The sequence below is a fragment of the Abrus precatorius genome, unplaced genomic scaffold, assembly GCF_003935025.1.
Source record: "Abrus precatorius isolate BTA unplaced genomic scaffold, Abrus_2018 Scaffold3, whole genome shotgun sequence".
In the NCBI taxonomy this organism is placed as follows: Eukaryota; Viridiplantae; Streptophyta; class Magnoliopsida; order Fabales; family Fabaceae; genus Abrus; species Abrus precatorius.
The window spans coordinates 21602823-21622476 of NW_020874373.1; the positions used below are offsets into that span (position 1 = coordinate 21602823).

At 44.6% G+C, this 19654-nt stretch overlaps 1 protein-coding gene across 1 annotated transcript in view; it reads right to left on the bottom strand.

Moving 5' to 3' along the window:
• Positions 1-672: 672 nt before the first annotated feature.
• LOC113862331 overlaps positions 673-19654 on the bottom strand; it is a 45011-nt gene continuing 26029 nt past the window's right edge. The window contains exons 4-6 of the mRNA XM_027495419.1: positions 1714-1862; positions 1289-1636; positions 673-1237 (exon numbers count right to left, since the gene is read on the bottom strand). Coding sequence (XP_027351220.1) covers positions 673-1237; positions 1289-1636; positions 1714-1862 — 1062 coding nt within the window. The remainder of the gene's footprint in view (positions 1238-1288; positions 1637-1713; positions 1863-19654) is intronic.

Below are 19654 nucleotides of genomic sequence, written 5' to 3' on the forward strand. Positions count from 1 at the left end.
CGTTAACACTTTTATGAGAAAAAGTAACCACGCGCAACTTTCCTGATATTGAAGGCTCTCTGCAACTATCACTCTTGCTGATAAAAGTGACTACGCAGAGCTCCAGTGGTTGCGCGTGATCACTCTTATGAATAAAAGTGATTACGCGCAACTTGCCAGGTTGAAAGCTCTCTGGAATGTTCACTTTCGCTGATAATAGTGGTAACGCCCAGGCTTTCTTCTTCTTTGAACTCTAGAGTGATCACTTTTACTGACAATAGTGATCACGCCCAGTCTGCACTTTCTTGTTCTTGTGTTTTTGGAGTCCAGACTTGCTTCTTTCTTCTTCCTTGTCATCAAGCCTCCATTTCCATGATCCTTGCTCAATTTATTCCTTCAAAAACAAGATTAAAAACTTAATTTCTAAGCAAAATTTCTACAATTGCTAAGATAACTACATACAGTAGATACTCTTTAAATTAATACTCGATAAATTAATAAACTCTCAAATAATAAATTTATCCGGTCCCGACTTGGGCTAATATAAAAAATTGAAAAACTCGATAAAATAATAAGATAATAATTTTTCGGGAGATCCCTTTATAATTTTCTGTCCCAAGAAAATCATAAATTAATAATTGATAGAAACTGAAAAAAATATATTACACTATTGAAATATGATTCAATAGTTGTCTATTTTCCTTTAAAGTTCAAGTCTATTTGGAGCTCATCTCTAACTTTTCTTATTGCATCCAATAGCTTAGGTGTTGTATTTTTGTATTGTATCATAAAGTTGTGAAGAGTGTTCAACGCCGTAAGTGCTTCCTTTCGTGTAACAGGCTCCAAAGACACTGTATCATCTTCGTCGTCATCCTCTGCATTGTTCTCAATGATAGTACTTACAATTTCTTCTAAACTCTGAACCTCCGAACATGCTTCATTTTCACCTGGGTAGTTCATTAGATTGTCGATATCCATCTTATTACGATAGCCACATTGATTGATCATAGTCTCGAGGTCTTGAGTTTCTTCATCAAAAGTGGATTCATCCAAATTTCTTGCAACGTCACTATCTGAACAAATTTTACAGTGTCGGAAGCAATTCGCTATTGTTTCTTTTCGAACATCTATCATCCAAGCTGGGATTGCCAAATTGATAGCATCAAGGACATTTATCTTCCCTGGATCAAAGTGTCCCACCTCATAACCTTCCAATATTTTGCGGTAAAACCTTCTACGGTAATGCATCTTGAAAGCTCTTATTATCCCAGCATCGCAAGGTTAAATCTTTGATGTCATGTTGGGTGGCAAGAAGAACAACTCAACATTTCTTAGCCCTTCAATATTTCTTGGATGTGCTGGACAATTATCCACCACAAGTAGAACTCTTCTACCATGCATCATTTGGTCAAATGAACGAACATATTCATCGAAAAGCACACTAGTCATCCATGCTTTTTTGTTAGCTCGATACTGACAATTCAAGCTATTCATGTTGACATTCTTGAAGCAACGAGGCTTTGCATATTTCCCAATAATCCATAGAGGGATTTTTTCAGAGCCATCTTCATTGCAACAAATAACTACTGTCAGCCTTTCTTTATCTTGTTTTCTTCCCTCAAGTTGTTTTGTTGCCAGTGAATGATCAGCTTGTAGCCTATAAAACAACCCAGTTTCATCCATATTGAAAACATCTTTCATAGGGAACTGATCAATTTTCTCCCGAATCGATACCAATTTTCTCCCGAACTGATCAATTTTTGTGTGCTTGCAGGATTATCTCTCTTATACTCACACAACTCCTTACGTATTTGATCTGACATAGTTGATTTTGCAACACCTTTTAGATGAGAAGCCATCTTGTGAGATATGGTTTGAATACTCTAACACATTCATGCAATTTATATATGCCAAACTTGTTTAAGAATACATTGAACACATTTGTTCCTCTTGTTTACATTTACTGTACTTCAAAAGTCATTATTGATTTCCAATGCATATGTAGTGTAGTTACTAATTTACTGTACGTTGAGTCCCAAGGTTCGCTGCAACGTAATTCTAAGAGGCATAGATTAATTTGCCTTTTTGTTTGGTATGTACAGTATAATTACTTAAAAACTCTTTACATTAATAAGTATTAACTTATCGATAAATTAATTACTCTATAAATTAATAAATTTCTCTGGTCCTGACATTATTAATTTAAAGACTTTATACTGTAGTTTTAGTAGCCTGAGACAAGTTTCGTACGACTTCCTTTGCCGGTAAGCAAAAGGGGACCAAAAGAGACCAAATTTGGAACTTAGGTCCAAAGGCGCCAGAAAGTGCTAGAAGGGGAGAAGGTGGTAAGAAAGCCTTCCTTTGAGTCTAAGGAGTGATATTCAAGGTATTTTAGTGGCCTGAGATGAGTTTCGCACGTCTTCCTTTGCCGGTAAGCAAAAGGGGACCAAAAGAGACCAAAATTGAAACTCGAGTCCAAAAGTGCTAGAAAGTGCTAGAAGGAGAGAAGGTGGTGAGAAAGCATTCCTATGAGTCCTAAGAGTGATATTCAAGGAGTTTCAGTGGCCTGAGACGAGTTTTGTATGTCTTTCTCTGCCGGTAAGAAAAAGGGGGACTAAAAGAAACCAAAACTGAAACTTGGGTCCAAAGGCGCAAGAAAGTCCCAAATGGGGAGAAGGTGGTGAGAAAGCCTTCCTTTAATTCCTAGGAGTGATATTCAAGGAGTTTCAGTGGCTTGAGACGAGTTTCACACACCTTCTTTTGCCGGTAAGCAAAAGGGGACCAAAAGAGGCCAAAACTAGAACTTGGGTCCAATACTGCCAGAAAGTGCCAGAAGGGGAGAAGGTGGTGAGAAAGCCTTCCTTTGAGTCCTTGGAGTAATATTCAAGTAGTTTCAGTGGCTTGAGACGAGTTTCGCACGATTTCCTTTGCCGGTAAGCAAAAGGGGACCAAAAGACACCCAAATTGGAACTTGGTTCCAAAGGCGCCAGAAAGTGTGAAAAGAGGAGAAGGTGGTAAAAAATCCTTCCTTTGTGTCTTAGCAGTGATATTCAATGAGTTTCAGTGGCCTGAGACGAGTTTCGCACGTCTTCCTTTGCCAGTAAGCAAAAGGGGACTGAAAGAAACGAAAACTAGAATTTGTGTCCAAAGGCGCCAGAAAGTGCCAGAACGGGAGAAGGTGGTGGGAAAGCCTTCCTTTGAGTCCTAGGAGTGATACTCAAGGAGTTTTAGTGGCCTGAGACGAGTTTCACACGTCTTCCTTTCCTGGTAAGCAAAAGGGGACAAAACGAGACCAATTTTGTAACTTGGGTCCAAAAGTGCCAGAAAGTGCCAAAAGGGGAGAAGGTGGTGAGAAAGCTTTCCTTTGAGTCTTAGGAGTGATATTCAAGGAGTTTCAGTGGCCTGAGACGAGTTTCGCACGTCTTCCTTTGCCAGTAAGCAAAAAAGGACCAAGAGAGACCAAAACTGGAACTTGGGTTCAAAGGCGCCAGAAGGGGAGAAGGTGGTCAGAAATCCTTCCTTTGAGTCTTAGGAGTGAGATTCAAAGAGTTTTAGTGGCGTGAGACGAGTTTCCCACGTGTTTCTTTGCCGATAAGCAAAAGGGGACCAAAAGAAACCAAAGCTGGAACTTGGGTCCAAAGGCGCCAGATAGTCCCAGAAAGGGAGAAGGTGGTGAGAAAGCATTCCTTTTAGTCTTAGGAGTGATATTCAAAGAGTTTCAGTGGTTTGATATAAGTTGCGCAAGTCTTCTTTTGCCGGTAAGCAAAAGGGGACCAAAAGAGACCAAAACTAGAACTTCGGTCCAAAGGCGCCAGAAAGTGCTAAAAGGGTAAAAGGTGGTGAGAAAGCCTTTCTTTGAGTCCTAGGAGTCATATTCAAGGACTTTCACTGGCTCGAGACAAGTTTCGCACGTCTTCCTTTACCGGTAAGTAAATGGGGACCAAAAGAGACCAAAACTGTAACTTGGGTCCAAAGACGTGAAAAGTGCCAGAAGGGGAGAAGGTGGTGAGAAAGCTTTCCTTCGAGTCCTAGGAGTGATATTAAAGGATTTTTAGTGGCCTGAGACGAATTTCATACGTCTTACTTTGTCGGTAAGCAAAAGGGGACAAAAAGAGACCAAAATTGGAACTTGGGTCCAAAGGCAACAGAAAGTGCCAGAAGGGGAGAAGGTGGTGAGAAAGCCTTCCTTTGAGTCCTTGGAGTGATATTCAAGGAGTTTCAAGGGCCTGAGACGAGTTTCGCACGTCTTCCTTTGCCGGTAAGCAAAAAGGGGACCCGAAGAGACCAAAACTAGAACTTGGGTCCAAAGGTGCCGAAAAGTTCCAGAAGGGGAGAAGGTGGTGAGAAAGCCTTTCTTTGAGTCCTAGGAGTGATATTTAAGGAGTTTCAGTGGCCTGAGAAAATTTCGCACGTCTTCCTTTGTAAGAACTTGGGTCCAAAGGCCACAGAGAGGGCTAGAAGGGGAGAAGGTGGTGAGAAAGCCTTCCTTAGAGTCCTTGCAGTGATATTCAAGAAGTTTCAGCGGCCTAAGACGAGTTTTGCACGTCTTCCTTTGTTGGTAAGCAAAAGGGGACCAAAAGATACCAAAACTGGAACTTGGTTCCGAAGGCGTCAGAAAGTGCCAGAAGGGGAGAAGGTGGTGAGAAAGCCTTCCTTTGAGTCCTAGGACTGATATTCAAGCAGTTTCAGTGGCCTAAGGCGAGTTTTGCACGTCTTCCTTTGTCAGTAAGCAAAAGGGGACCAAAAGAGACCAAAACTGCAACTTGGGTCCAAAGGCCACAGAGAGTGGCAGAAGGGAAGAAGGTGGTGAGAAAGCCTTCCTTTGAGTCCTTGGAGTGATATTGAAGCAGTATCAGTGGCCTGAGGCAAGTTTCGCACATCTTTCATCGCCATTAAGCAAAAGCGGACCAAAAGAGCCCAAAACTAGAATTTGAGTCCAAAGGCGCCAGAACGGGAGAAGGTGGTGAGGAAGCCTTCCATAGAGTCCTAGGAGTGATATTCAAGGAGTTTCAAGGGCCTGAGATGAGTTTCGGACGTCTTCCTTTGCCGGTAAGCAAAAGGGGACCAAAAGAGAGCAAAACTGGAACTTGGGTCCAAAGACAACAGAGAGTGCCAGAAAGGGAGAAGGTGGTGAGAAATCCTTCATTTGAGTCCTTGGAGTGATATTCAAGGACTTTCAGTAGCCTGAGACGAGTTTCCTACTTTTTCCTTTACCAGTAAGCAAAAGGGGACCAAAAGAGACCAAAACTGTAACTTGGGTCCAAAGGCGACAGAGAGTGCCAGAAGGGGAGAAAGTGGTGAGAAAGCCTTCCTTTGAGTCCTATGAGTCATATTCAAGGACTTTCACTGGCCCGAGACGAGTTTTGCACGTCTTCGTTTGCCGGTAAGTAAAAGGGGACCAAAATAGACCAAAACTGTAACTTGGGTCCAAAGGCAACAGAAAGTGCCAGAAGGGGAGAAGGTGGTGAGAAAGCCTTCCTTTGTGTCCTTGGAGTGATATTCAAGGAGTTTCAAGGGCCTGAGACGAATTTCGCACGTCTTCCTTTGCCGGTAAGCAAAAGGGGACCCGAAGAGACCAAAACTAGAACTTGGGTCCAAAGGCGCCAAAAAGCGCCAGAAGGGGAGAAGGTGGTGAGAAGCCTTCCTTAGAGTCCTAGGAGTGATATTCAAGGAGTTTCAGTGGCCTAAGACGAGTTTTGCACGTCTTCCTGTATCGATAAGCAAAAGGGTACCAAAAGAGACCAAAACTGGAACTTTGGTCCAAAGGCAACAGAAAGTGCCAGAAGGGGAGAAGGTGGTGAGAAAGCCTTCCTTTGAGTCCTTGGAGTGATATTCAGGGAGTTTCAAGGGCCTGAGACGAGTTCGCACGTCTTCCTTTCCCGGTAAGCAAAAGGGGACCCGAAGAGACCAAAACTAGAACTTGGGTCCAAAGGCGCCGAAAAGTTCCAGAAGGGGAGAAGGTGGTGAGAAAGCCTTTCTTTGAGTCCTAGGAGTGATATTTAAGGAGTTTCAGTGGCCTGAGAAAAGTTTCGCACGTCTTCCTTTGTCGTTAAGCAAAAGCGGACCAAAAGAGAACAAAACTAAAACTTGGGTCCAAAGGCCACAGAGAGGGCTAGAAGGGGAGAAGGTGGTGAGAAAGCCTTCCTTTGAGTCCTTGGAGTGATATTCAAGGAGTTCTAATGGTCTGAGACGAGTTTCGCACGTCTTCCTTTGCCAGTAGGTAGAAACGGACTAAAAGAGAACAAAACTAGAACTTGGGTCCAAAGACGCCAGAAAATGCCAGAAGGGGGGAAGGTGGTGAGAAAGCTTTCCTTTTAGTCCTTGGAGTGATATTCAAGGAGTTCTAATGGTCTGAGACGAGTTTCGCACGTCTTCTTCAACTGGTAAGCAAAAGGGGAACAAAAGATACCAAAACAAGAACTAGGGTCCAAAGGCGCGACAAAGTGCGAGAAGGGGAGAAGGTGATGAGAAAGCCTTCCTTTTTGTACTAGGAGTGATATTCAAGAAATTTCAGTGGCCTAGGACGAGTTTCGCACGTCTTCCTTTGTTGGTAAGCAAAAGGGGACCAAAAGAGACCAAAACTGGGACTGTGGTCCAAAGGAGCCAGAAAGTCCCAGAAGGGGAAAAGGTGGTGAGAAAGCTTTCCGTTTAGTCCTTGGAGTGATATTCAAGGAGTTCTAGTGGTCTGAGACGAGTTTCGCACGTCTTCTTCTGCAGGTAAGCAAAAGGGGACCAAAAGATACCAAAACTGGGACTGTGGTCCAAAGGCGCCAGAAAGTCCCAAAAGGGGAAAAGATGTTGAGAAAGCCTTCCATAGAGTCCTAAAAGTGATATTCAAGGAGTTTCAGTGGCCTGAGACGAGTTTCGAACGTCTTCCTCTGTTGGTAAGCAAAAGGGGACCAAAAGAGGCCAAAACTGGAACTTGGGTCCAAAGGCAACAGAGAGTGCCAGAACGGGAGAAGGTGGTGAGAAAGCCTTTCTTTGACTCCTTGGAGTGATATTCAAGCAGTTTCAGTGGCCCGAGACGAGTTTCGCACATCTTCCTTTGCCGTTAAGCAAAAAGGGACCAAAGGAGGCCAAAATTGGAACTAGGGTCCAAAGGCGCCAGAAAGTGCCAGAACGGGAGAAGGTTGTGAGAAAGCCTTACATAGAGTCCTAGGAGTGATATTCAAGGAGTTTCAGTGGCCTGAGACGAGTTTCGCACGTCTTCCTTTGTTAGTAAGCAAAAGGGGACCAAAAGAGACCAAAACTGGAACTTGGGTCCAAAGGCAACAGAGAGTGCCAGAAGGGGAGAAGGTTGTGAGAAAGCCTTCCTTGGAGTCCTAGGAGTGATATTCAAGGAGTTTCAGTGGCCTGAGACAAGTTTCAGACGTCTTCCGTTGTCGGTAAGCAAAACGGGACCAAAAGAAGACAAAACTGGAACTTGGGTCCAAAGGCGTGAGGAAGTGCCAGAAGGGAAGAAGGTGGTTAGAAAGCCTTCCATAGAATCCTAGGAGTGATATTCAAGAAGTTTCAGTGGCCTGACATGTGTTTCGTACGCCTTGATTTGCCGATATGCAAAAGGGGACCAAAAGAGAACGAAACTGTAACTTTGGTCTAAAGGCAACGGAGAGTGCCAGAAGGGGAGAAAGTGGTGAGAAAGCCTTCCTTTGACTCCTAGGAGTCATATTCAAGGACTTTCGGTGGCCTGAGACGAGTTTCGCACTTTTTCCTTTACCGGTAAGCAAAAGGGGACCAAAAGAGACCAAAACTGGAACTTGGGTCCAAAGGCGTAAGAAAGTGCCAGAAGGGGAGAAGGTGGTGAGAAATCCTTCCTTAGAGTCCTAGGAGTGATATTCAAGGAGTTTTAGTGGCTTGAGACCAGTTTCGCACATCATCCTTTTGCTGTTAAGCAAAAGGGGATCAAATGAGAACAAAACTGGAACTAGAGTCCAAAAGCGCCAGAAAGTGCCAGAAGGGGAGAAGGTGGTGAGAAAGCCTTCCATAGAGTCCTAGGAGTGATATTTAAGAAGTTTCAGTGGCCTGAGACGAGTTTCGTACCTCTTCCTTTGCTGGTAAGCAAAAGAAGACCAAAAGAGACCAAAACTGGAACTTGGGTCCAAAGGCGCCAGAAAGTGCCAGAGGGGGAGAAGGTGGTTAAAAAGCCTTCCTCTGAGTCTTAGGAGTAATATTCAAGAAGTTTCAGTGGCCTGAGACGAGTTTCGCACATCTTCTTTTGCCGTTAAGCAAAAGGGGACCAAAAGAGCACAAAAATGGAACTTGGGTCCAATGGCACTAGAACTGGAGAAGGTGGTGAGAAAACCTTCGTTTGAGTCCTAGGAGTGATATTCAAGAGTTTAACTAGCCTGAGACAGCTTTCGCACAGTTCTTTTGCTGGTAAGCAAAAGGGGACCAAAAGAGACCAAAACTGGAACTTGTGTCCAAAGGCGCCAGAAAGTGCCAGAAGGGGAGAAGGTGGTGAGAAATCCTTGCTTAGAGTCCTAGGAGTGATATTCAAGGAGTTTCAATGGCTTGAGATGAGTTTCACACGTCTTCGTTTGTCGGTAAGCAAAAGGGGACCAAAAGAGGACAAAATTGAAACTTGGGTCCAAAGGCGCCTGAAAGTGCCAGAAGGGGAGAAGGTGGTGAGAAAGCCTTGCATAGAGTCCTAGAAGTGATATTCAAAAAGTTTCATTGGCCTGAGACGAGTTTTGTACGTCTTCCTTTGCCGGTAAGCAAAAGGGGACCAAAAGAGACCAAAACTGGAACTTGGGTCCAAAGGCGCCAGAACGGGAGAAGGTGGTGAGAAAGCCTTCGATAGGCAACAGAGAGTGTTGGAAGGGGAGAAAGTGGTGAGAAAGCCTTCCTTTGAGTTTTATGAGTCATATTCAAGGACTTTCAGTGGCCTGAGACGAGTTTCGCACTTCTTCTTTTGCCGGTAAGCAAAAGGGGGCCAAAAGAGACCAAAACTCGAACTTGGGTCCAAAGGCATGAGAAAGTTCCAGAAGGAGGTGGTGAGAAATCCTTCCTTAGAGTCCTAGGAGTGATATTCAAGGAGTTTCAGTGGCCTGAGATGAGCTTCATACGTCTTTCTTTGCCGTTAAGCAAAAAGGGACCAAAAGAGACCATAACTGGTACTAGGGTCCAAAGGCGCCAGAACGGTAGAAGGTGGTGACCAAGTCTTGCTTAGAGTTCTAGGAGTGATATTCAAGGAGTTTCAATGGCCTGACACGAGTTTCGCACGTCTTCCTTTGTCGGTAAGCAATAGGGGACCAAAAGAGACCAAAACTAAAACTTGGGTCCAAAGGTGCCAGAAAGTGCCAGAAGGAGAGAAGGTGGTGAGAAAGCCTTCCTTAAAGTCCTAGGAGTGATATTCAAGGAGTTTCAGTGGCCTAAGACGAGTTTTGCACATCTTCCTTTGCCGTTAAGCAAAAGGGGACCAAAACAGACAAAAACTGAAACTTGGGTCTAAAGGCGCCAGAACGGGAGAAGGTGGTGAGAAAGCCTTCCTTAGAGTCCTAGGAGTGATATTCAAGGAGTTTCAGTGGCCTAAGACGAGTTTCGCACATCTTCCTTTGTCGGTAAGCAAAAGGGGACCAAAAGAGACCAAAACTAGAACTTGGGTCCAAATGCGCCAGAAAGTGGCAGAAGGGGAGAAGGTGGTGAGAAATGCTTCCTTGGAGTCCTAGGAGTGATATTCAAGGTGTTTTAGTGGCTTGAGACGAGTTTCACACGTCTTTCTTTGTCGGTAAGCAAAACGGGACCAAAAGAAGACAAAACTGGAACTTGGGTCCAAAGGCGTGAGGAAGTGCCAGAAGGGAAGAAGGTGTTTAGAAAGCCTTCCATAGAGTCCTAGGACTGATATTCAAGAAGTTTCAATGGCCTGAGACGAGTTTCATACATCTTCCTTTGCCGGTATGCAAAAGGGCACAAAAAGAGACTGAAACTGGAACTCTTGTCCAAAGGCAACAGAGAGTGGCAAAAAGGGAGAAGGTGGTGAGAAAGCCTTCCTTTGAGTCCTTGGAGTGATATTCAAGCAGTTTTAGTAGCCTGAGACGAGTTTCGTACGTCTTTCTTTGCCGGAAAGCAAAAGGGGACCAAAAGAGACCAAAATTGGAACTTAGGTCCAAAGCCAACAGAGAGTGCCAGAAGGGGAGAAGGTGGTGAGAAAGCCTTCCTTTGAGTCCTAGGAGTGATATTCAAGGAGTTTCAGTGGCCTGAGACGAGTTTCACACGTCTTCCTTTGTCGATAAGCAAAAGGGGACCACAAGAGGACAAAATAGGAACTTGGGTCCAAATGAGCCATAAAGTGCTGAAAGGGGAGAAGGTGGTGAGAAAGCCTTCCATAGAGTCCTAGGAGTGATATTCAAGAAGTTTCAGTGGCCGGAGACGAGTTTCGTACCTCTTCGATTGCTGGTAAGCAAGAGGGGACCAAAAGAGACCGAAACTGGAACTTTGGTCCAAAGGCAACAAAGAGTGGCATAAGGGGAGAAGGTGGTGAGAAAGCCTTCCTTTGAGTCCTTGGAGTGATATTCAAGCAGTTTCAGTGGCCTAAGATGAGTTTCGTATGTCTTTCTTTGCCGTTAAGCAAAAGGGGGCCAAAAGAGACCAAAACTGGAACTTGGGTCCAAAGGCGCCAGAAAGTGCCAGAAGGGGAGAAGGTGGTAAGAAAGCTTTCCATAGAGTCCTAGGAGTGATATTCAAGAGTTTCAGTGGCCTGGGATGAGTTTCGTACGTCTTCCTTTGCCAGTAAGCAAAAAGGGACCAAAAGAGACCAAAACTGGAACTTGGGTCCAAAGGTAACAGAGAGTGCCAAAAGGGGAGAAGGTGGTGAGAAACACTTCGTTTGAGTCCTAGGAGTGATATTCAAGGAATTCAGTGGCCTGAGACGAGTTTCGTACGTCTTCCTTTGCCGGTAAGCAAAAGGTGACCAAAAAAGACAAAAACTGGAACTTGGGTCCAAAGGCGCCAGAAAGTGCCAGAAGGGGAGAAGGTGGTGAGAAAGCCTTCAATAGAGTCCTAGGAGTGATATTCAAGGAGTTTCAGTGGCCTGAGACGAGTTTCGCATGTCTCCCATTGCCATTAAGCAAAAGGGGACCAAAAGAGACGAAAACTAGAACTTGGGTCCAAAGGCGCTGGAATGTGCCAAAAGGGGAGAAGGTGGTCAGAAAGCCTTCCTTTGAGTCCAAGGAGTGATATTCAAGGAATTCAGCGGCCTAAGACGAGTTTCGTACGTCTTCGTTTGCCGGTAAGCAAAAGGGGACCAAAAGAGACCAAAACTGGAGCTTGGGTCCAAAGGTAACAGAGAGTGCCAGAAGGGAAGAAGGTGGTGAGAAAGCATTCCTTTGAGTCCTTGGAGTGATATTCAAGAAGTTTCAGTGGCCTGGGATGAGTTTTGCACATCTTCCTTTAATGTAAACAAAAGGGGACCAAAAAAGCCCAAAACTGGAACTTCCAAAGGTGCCAGAACGCGAGAAGGTGGTGAGAAAAGGTTCCTTTGAGTCCTACGAGTGATATTCAAGAGTTTAAGTGCCCTGACATGGCTTTCACACGTCTTTCTTTGCTGGTAAGCAAAAGGGGACAAAAAGAGACCAAAACTAGAACTTGGGTCCAAAGGCGCTGGAATGTGCCAAAAGGGGAGAAGGTGGTGAGAAAGCCTTCCTCTGAGTTCAAGGAGTGATATTCAAGGAATTCAGTGGCCTGAGACGAGTTTCGTACGTCTTCGTTTGCCCGTAAGCAAAAGGGGACCAAAAGAGACCAAAACTGGAACTTGGGACCAAAGGCAACAGAGAGTGCCAGAAGGGAAGAAGGTGGTGAGAAAGCATTCCTTTGAGTCCTTGGAGTGATATTCAAGAAGTTTCAGTGGCCTGGGATGAGTTTCGCACATCTTCCTTTAATGTAAACAAAAGAGGACCAAAAGAGACCAAAACTCGAACTTCCAAAGGCGCCAGAACGGGAGAAGGTGGTGAGAAAGACTTCGTTTGAGTCCTATGAGCGATATTAAAGAGTGTAAGTGGCCTGAGACGACTTTCGTACGTCTTCTATTGCTGGTAAGCAAAAGGGGACCAAAAAATACCAAAACTGGAACTTGGGTCCAAAGGCAACAGAGAGTGCCAGAAGGGGAGAAGGTGGTGAGAAAGTCTTCCTTTGAGTCCTCGGAGTGACATTCAAGTAGTTTCAGTGGCCTGGGACGAGTTTCACACATCTTTCTTTGCCGTTAAGCAAAAGGGGACCAAAAGAGCCCAACACTGAAACTTGTGTCCAAAGGCGCCAGAAAGTGCCAGAAGGAGAGAAAGTGGTGAGAAAGCCTTCCTTTGAGTCCTAGGAGTGATATTTAAGGAGTTTCAGTGGCCTGAGACAAGTTTCGCACGTGCTCCTTTGCCGATAAGCAAAATGGGACCAAAAGAGACCAAAACTGGAACTTCGAAAGGTGCCAGAACGCGAGAAGGTGGTTAGAAAAGGTTCCTTTGAGTCCTACGAGTGATATTCAAGAGTTTAAGTGCCCTGACATGGCTTTCACACGTCTTTCTTTGCTGGTAAGCAAAAGGGGACCAAAAGAGACCAAACACGGTACTTGGGTACAAAGGCGCTAGAATGTTTCAAAAGGGGAGAAGGTAGTCAGAAAGCCTTCCTCTGATTCCTAGGAGTGATATTCAAGGAGTTTCCGTCGCCTGAGACGAGTTTTGCACATATTCCCTTGCCGGTAAGCAAAAGGGGACCAAAACTGGAACTTGGGTCCAAAGGCACTGGAATGTGCCAAAAGGGGAGAAGGTGGTCAAAAAGCCTTCCTCTGAGTCCAAGGAGTGATATTCAAGAAGTTTCAGTGGCCTGAGTCAAGTTTTGCACATATTCCCCTGCCGGTAAGCAAAAGGGGACCAAAACTGGAACTTTGGTGCTAAGGCACTGGAATGTACCAAAAGGGGAGAAGGTTGTCAAAAAGCCTTCCTCTGAGTTCAAGGAGTGATATTCTAGGAGTTTCAGTGGCCTGAGACGAGTTTCGCACCTCTTCTTTTGCCGATAAGCATAAGGGGACCAAAAGAGACCAAAACTGGAACTTAGGTCCAAAGGCAACAGAGAGTGCGTGAAGGGGAGAAAGTGGTGAGAAAGCCTTCCTTTGAGTCCTAGGAGTCATATTCAAGGACTTTCAGTGGCCTGAGACGAGTTTCGCACGTCTTCCTTTACTAGTAAGCAAAAAAGGACCAAAAGAGACCAAAACTAGAACTTGGGTCCAAAGGCAACAGAAAGTGCGAGAAAGGGAGAATGTGGTGAGAAAGCCTTCCTTAGAGTCCTTTGAGTGATATTCAAGGAGTTTCAGTGGCTTGAGACAAGAATCGCACGTCTTCCTTTGCCGGTAAGCAAAAGGGGACAAAAAAAGACCAAAACTGGAAATTGGGTCCAAATGCAATAGAAAGTGCCAGAAGGGGAGAAGGTGGTGAGAAAGCCTTCCTTAGTATCCTAAGATTGATATTCAAGGAGTTTCAGTGGCCTGAGACTAGTTTCGTATGTCTTCCTTTGCTGGTAAGCAAAAGGGGACCAAAAGAGACCAAAACTGCATATTAGGTCCAAAGGAACCAGAAAGTGCCAGAAGGGGAGAAGGTGGTGAGAAAGCCTTCCTTTGAGTCCTTGGAGTGATATTCAAAGAATTTCATTGGCCTGAGACGAGTTTCGTATGTCTTCCTTCGTCGGTAAACGAAAGGGGACCAAAAGAGACCAAAATTGGAACTTGGGTCCAAAGGCAACAGAGAGTGCCAGAACGGGAGAAGGTGGTGAGAAAGCCTTCCTTTGAATCCTTGGAGTGATATTCAAGTAGTTTCAGTGGCCTAGGACGAGTTTGACACATCTTCCTTTGCCGTTAAGCAAAAGTGGACCAAAAGAGCCCAGCACTGGAACTTGCGTCCAAAGGTGCCAGAAAGTGCCAGAAGGGGAGAAGGTGGTGAGAAAGCCTTCCTTTGAGTCCTAGGAGTGATATTTAAGGAGTTTCAGTGGCCTGAGACGAGTTTCGCACGTCCTTCTTTGCCGATAAGCAAAAGAGGACCAAAAGACACCAAAACTAGAACTTCCAAAGGTGCCAGAACGGGAGAAGGTGGTGAGAAAAGCTTCCTTGGAGTCCTAGGAGTGATATTCAAGAGTTTAAGTGGCCTGACACGGCTTTCACACGTCTTTCTTTGCTGGTAAGCCAAAGGGGACCAAAAGAGACCAAACACGGTACTTGGGTCCAAAGGCGCTGGAATGTGCCAAAAGGGGAGAAGGTAGTTAGAAAGCCTTCCTCTGATTCCTAGGAGTGATATTCAAGGAGTTTCAGTGGCCTGAGACGAGTTTTGCACATATTCCCTTGCCAGTAAGCAAAGGGGGACCAAAACTGGAACTTGGGTCCAAAGGCGCTGGAATGTGGCAAAAGGTGAGAAGGTGGTCAAAAAACCTTCCTCTGAGTCCAAGGAGTGACATTCAAGGAGTTTCAGTGGCATGAGACGAGTTTCGTACCTCTTCCTTGGCCAGTAAGCACAAGGGGACCAAAAGAGACCAAAACTGGAATTTGGGTCCAAAGGTAACAGAGAGTGCGAGAAGGGCAAAAAGTAGTGAGAAAGCCTTCCTTTGAGTTCTACGAGTCATATTGAAGGACTTTCAGTTGCCTGAGACGAGTTTCGCACGTCTTCCTTTGCTGGTTCGCAAAAGCGGACCAAAAGAGACAAAAACTGGAACTTGGGTCCAAAGGCAACAGAAAGTGCCAGAAGGGGAGAAGGTGGTGAGAAAGCCTTCGTTAGAATCCTAGAAGTGTTATTCAAGGAGTTTGAGTAGCCTGAGACGAGTTTCGTACGTCTTCCTTTGCCGATAAGCAAAAGGGGACCAAAATAGACCAAAACTGGAACTTGGGTCCAGAGTGCCAGAAGGGGAGAAGGTGGTGAGAAAGCCTTCCTTTGAGTCCTAGGAGTCATATTCAAGGACTTTCAGTGGCCTGAGACAAGTTTCACACGTCTTCCTTTGCCGGTAAGGAAAAAGGGAGCAAAAGAGACCCAAAATTGGAACTTAGGTCCAAAGGGAACAAAGAGTGCCAGAAGGTGGTGAGAAAGCCTTCCTTTGAGTCCTTTGAGTCCTTGGAGTGATATTGACCTTGTTTCAGTGGCTTGCGACGAGTTTGACACATCTTCCTTTGCCGTTAAGCAAAAGGGGACCAAAAGAGCCTAACAGTGGAACTTGTGTCCAAAGGCGCCAGAAAGTGCCAGAAGGGGAGAAGGTGGTGAGAAAGCCTTCCTTTGAGTCCTAGGAGTGATATTTAAGGAGTTTCAGTGGCCTGAGACGAGTTTCGCATGTCCTCCTTTGCCGATAAGAAAAAGGGGACCAAAAGAGACCAAAACTGGAAATTGAGTCCAAAGGCAACAGACAGTGCCAGAATGGGAGAAGGTGGTGAGAAAGCCTTCCTTAGAATCCTAGAAGTGTTATTCAAGGAGTTTCAGTGGCCTGAGACGAGTTTTGTACGTCTCCCTTTGCCGATAAGCAAAAGGGGACCAAAATAGACCAAAATTGGAACTTAGGTCCAAAGGCAACAAAGAGTGCCAGAAGGGGAGAAGGTGGTGAGAAAGCCTTCCTTTGAGTCCTTGGAGTGATATTGACCTAGTTTCAGTGGCCTGCGACGAGTTTGACACATCTTCATTTGCCGTTAAGCAAAAGGCAACCAAAAGAGCCCAACACTGGAACTTGTGTCCAAAGGCGCCAGAAAGTGCCAGAAGGGGAGAAGGTGGTGAGAAAGCCTTCCTTTGAGTCCTAGCAGTGATATTTAAGGAGTTTCAGTGGCCTGAGACGAGTTTCGCATGTCCTCCTTTGTCGATAAGCAAAAGGGGACCAAAAGAGACCAAAACTGGAAATTGGGTCCAAAGGCAACAGAAAGTGCCAGAAGGGGAGAAGGTGGTGAGAAAGCCTCCTTAGAATCCTAGAAGTGTTATTCAAGGATTTTCAGTGGCCTGAGACGAGTTTCGTACGTCTTGCTTTGCCGATAAGCAAAAGGGGACCAAAATAGACCAAAAGTGGAACTTAGGTCCAAAGGCAACAAAGAGTGCCAAAAGGGGAGAAGGTGGTGAGAAAGCCTTCCTTTGAGTCCTTGGAGTGATATTCAAGTAGTTTCAGTGGCCTGGGACGAGTTTGACACATCTTCCTTTGCCGTTAAGCAAAAGGGGACCAAAAGAGCCCAACACTGGAACTTGCGTCCAAAGGCGCCAGAAGGGGAGAAGGTGGTGAGAAAGCCTTCCTTTGAGTCCTCGGAGTGATATTTAAGGAGTTTCAGTGGCCTGAGACGAGTTTCGCATGTCCTTCTTTGCCGATAAGGAAAAGGGGACCAAAAGAGACCAAAACTGGAAATTGGGTCCAAAGGCAACAGAAAGTGCCAGAAGGGGAGAAGGTGGTGAGAAATCCTTCCTTAGAATCCTAGAAGTGTTATTCAAGGAGTTTCAGTGGCCTGAGACGAGTTTCGCATGTCCTTCTTTGCCGATAAGGAAGAGGGGACCAAAAGAGACCAAAACTGGAAATTAGGTCCAATGGCAACAGAAAGTGCCAGAAGGGGAGAAGGTGGTGAGAAAGCCTTCCTTAGAATCCTAGAAGTGTTATTCAAGGAGTTTCAGTGGCCTGAGACGAGTTTCGTACGTCTCCCTTTGCCGATAAGCAAAAGGGGACCAAAATAGACCAAAATTGGAACTTAGGTCCAAAGGCAACAAAGAGTGCCAGAAGGGGAGAAGGTGGTGAGAAAGCCTTCCTTTGAGTCCTTGGAGTGATATTGACCTAGTTTCAGTGGCCTGCGACGAGTTTCGTACGTCTCCCTTTGCCGATAAGCAAAAGGGGACCAAAATAGCCCAACACTGGAACTTGCGTCCAAAGGCGCCAGAAGGGGAGAAGGTGGTGAGAAAGCCTTCCTTTGAGTCCTGGGAGTGATATTTAAGGAGTTTCAGTGGCCTGAGACGAGTTTCGCATGTCCTTCTTTGCCGATAAGGAAAAGGGGACCAAAAGAGACCAAAACTGGAAATTGGGTCCAAAGGCAACAGAAAGTGCCAGAAGGGGAGAAGGTGGTGAGAAATCCTTCCTTAGAATCCTAGAAGTGTTATTCAAGGAGTTTCAGTGGCCTGAGACGAGTTTCGCATGTCCTTCTTTGCCGATAAGGAAGGGGGGACCAAAAAAGACCAAAACTGGAAATTAGGTCCAATGGCAACAGAAAGTGCCAGAAGGGGAGAAGGTGGTGAGAAAGCCTTCCTTTGAGTCCTTGGAGTGATATTGACCTAGTTTCAGTGGCCTGCGACGAGTTTGACACATCTTCATTTGCCGTTAAGCAAAAGGCGACCAAAAGAGCCCAACACTGGAACTTGTGTCCAAAGGCGCCAGAAAGTGCCAGAAGGGGAGAAGGTGGTGAGAAAGCCTTCCTTTGAGTCCTCGGAGTGATATTTAAGGAGTTTCAGTGGCCTGAGACGAGTTTCGTACGTCTTCCTTTGCCGGTAAGCAAAAGAGGACCAAAAGAGACCAAAACAGGAACTTGGGTCCAAAAGTGCCAGAAAGTGCCAGAAGGGGAGAAGGTGGTTAAAAAGCCTTCCTCTGAGTCTTAGGAATTATATTGAAGGAGTTTCAGTGGCCTGAGACGAGTTTCGCCCGTCTTCCTTTGCCGTTAAGCAAAAGGGGACCAAAAGAGACCAAAACTGATACTTGGGTCCAAAGGCGCTGGAATGTGCCAAAAGGGGAGAAGGTGGTAAGAAAGCCTTCCTCTGAGTCCTAGGAGTGATATTCAAGAAGTTTCGGTGGCCTGAGATGAGCTTCATACGTCTTCCTTTTGCCGGTTAGCAAAAGGGGACCAAAGAGGCTAAAAGTTGTACTTGGGTCCAAAGGCGCTGGAATGTGCCAAAAAGGAAAAAGGTTGTTAGAAAGCCTTCCTCTTAGTCCTTGGAGTGATTTTTAAGAAGTTTCAGTGGCCTGAGACGAGTTTCATACGTCTTCCTTTGTCGGTAAGCAAAAGGGGACCAAAAGAGGTCAAAACTGGAACTTGGGTCCAAAGGCGTGAGAAAGTGCCAGAAGGGGAGAAGGTAGTGAGAAAGCCTTCCTTTGAGTCCTAGGAGTGATATTCATGGAGTTTCAGTGGCCTGAGACGAGTTTCGCACATTGATGAATCCATATTTTGACTGATATTTTAGCATAATTCTAACACAAATGATAAGAAAAATATATAAAGAAAGCAGAAAAACTTAGAAAAAGAGAAGGAATTGAATTTTGTTTACATATGTAGTTATTTTAGCAATTGTGAAATTTTTGCTTAGGAATTAAGTTTTTAATCTTGTTTTTATAGGAATAAATTGAGCAAGGATCATATTCATTGAAGTTTGATGACAAGGAAGAGGAAAGAAGCAAGTCTGGACTCCAAAAACTCAAGAATAAGAAATTGCAGACTGGGCGTGATCACTATTGTCAGTGAAAGTGATCACTTCAGAGCTCAAAGAAGAAGTGAAGCCTGGGCGTTACCACTTTTATCATTAAAAGTGATAGTTCCAGAGAAGCAAAATATCAGGAAAGCTCTGCGTAACCACTATTGTCATCAAAAGTGATCGTTCCAGAGAGTCTTCAACTTGGCGAGTTGCGCGTAGTCACTTTTATCAACAATAGTGATAACGCGCAACTACCTTGGCTCTGCGTTGTCACTTTTATCATCAAGAGTGATAGTTCCAGAGAGCTCTCAATATCAGGAAAATGCGCGTAGCCACTATTTCTGGGAAAAGTGTTAACGCGCAACCAAAAACTCTCTGCGTAACTACTATTTCTCATAAAAGTGATAACGTGAAAATCTGGGAAATCTTATAAATACCAGAAACGATCCAGAAAGAAGGGATTCTGTTCAATTTCAGTTTTCTTTTAGTTAGTTTATGGTTAGAGGAAGTGAGAGAGAGGAGTGGGGATTCAGATCTTGGAGCTTCACGAAAAGGAATTGGAGTGGAGCAAGCTTCCATGGCGTTTAGTGAGTTTCTTCTTTTCTTCTTCTCTTTCTTTTTCTTCTTCTGCTGCCATGGCTGTGTAATTCGTTCATAGTTAGGGATTGTAGATCTGAAATGAACATGTTGAATTGATTTGGATCTGAATTTCAAGCTTTGGAATAGATTGAGTGATTGATTCTGAACTTCACGTGGAAATTGAATGGAAATTCGATTAACTAAATTCAGAGGAACCTTTGTCAATGGAAATTGAATCTGTTCTTCAGATCTGAACCAATCACCGAGATTTTAGTTTTCTTAGGGATAAGGAACTTTGATCTTGCAATCTTTTGGTTTCTTACACTTAAAGCAACATTGAATTGAATCAGATCTAAGGAATTAGAATGGTTTAATTGAATGTTAGGTTCACTGAGTTAAGGAATTAACCTCTGAATAGTATAATGTGAAACTGATTGTCATTCTTTCCAATTGCTTGTTAATTCAGAACTTTATTGATTAAACATTGGAGTTTTGGTGAAGCAATTCCCTAGCTATGGTTTCTTCTTCTGTTATCACATAATTGTGTGTTCATTATTCTGTTTTCTGCAAGTTCATTTTACTTTTAATTGTTCCAGTTTGCCGTTATTAGATGTTACCACTCTCCTTACAATTTTAAAAAAGCTTAAATGGTTATCATTCTATGAAGTGATACTTGAATCTAAATTCCCTGTGGAGACGATATTTGGATCTTAATTTTACTCATCACTTGC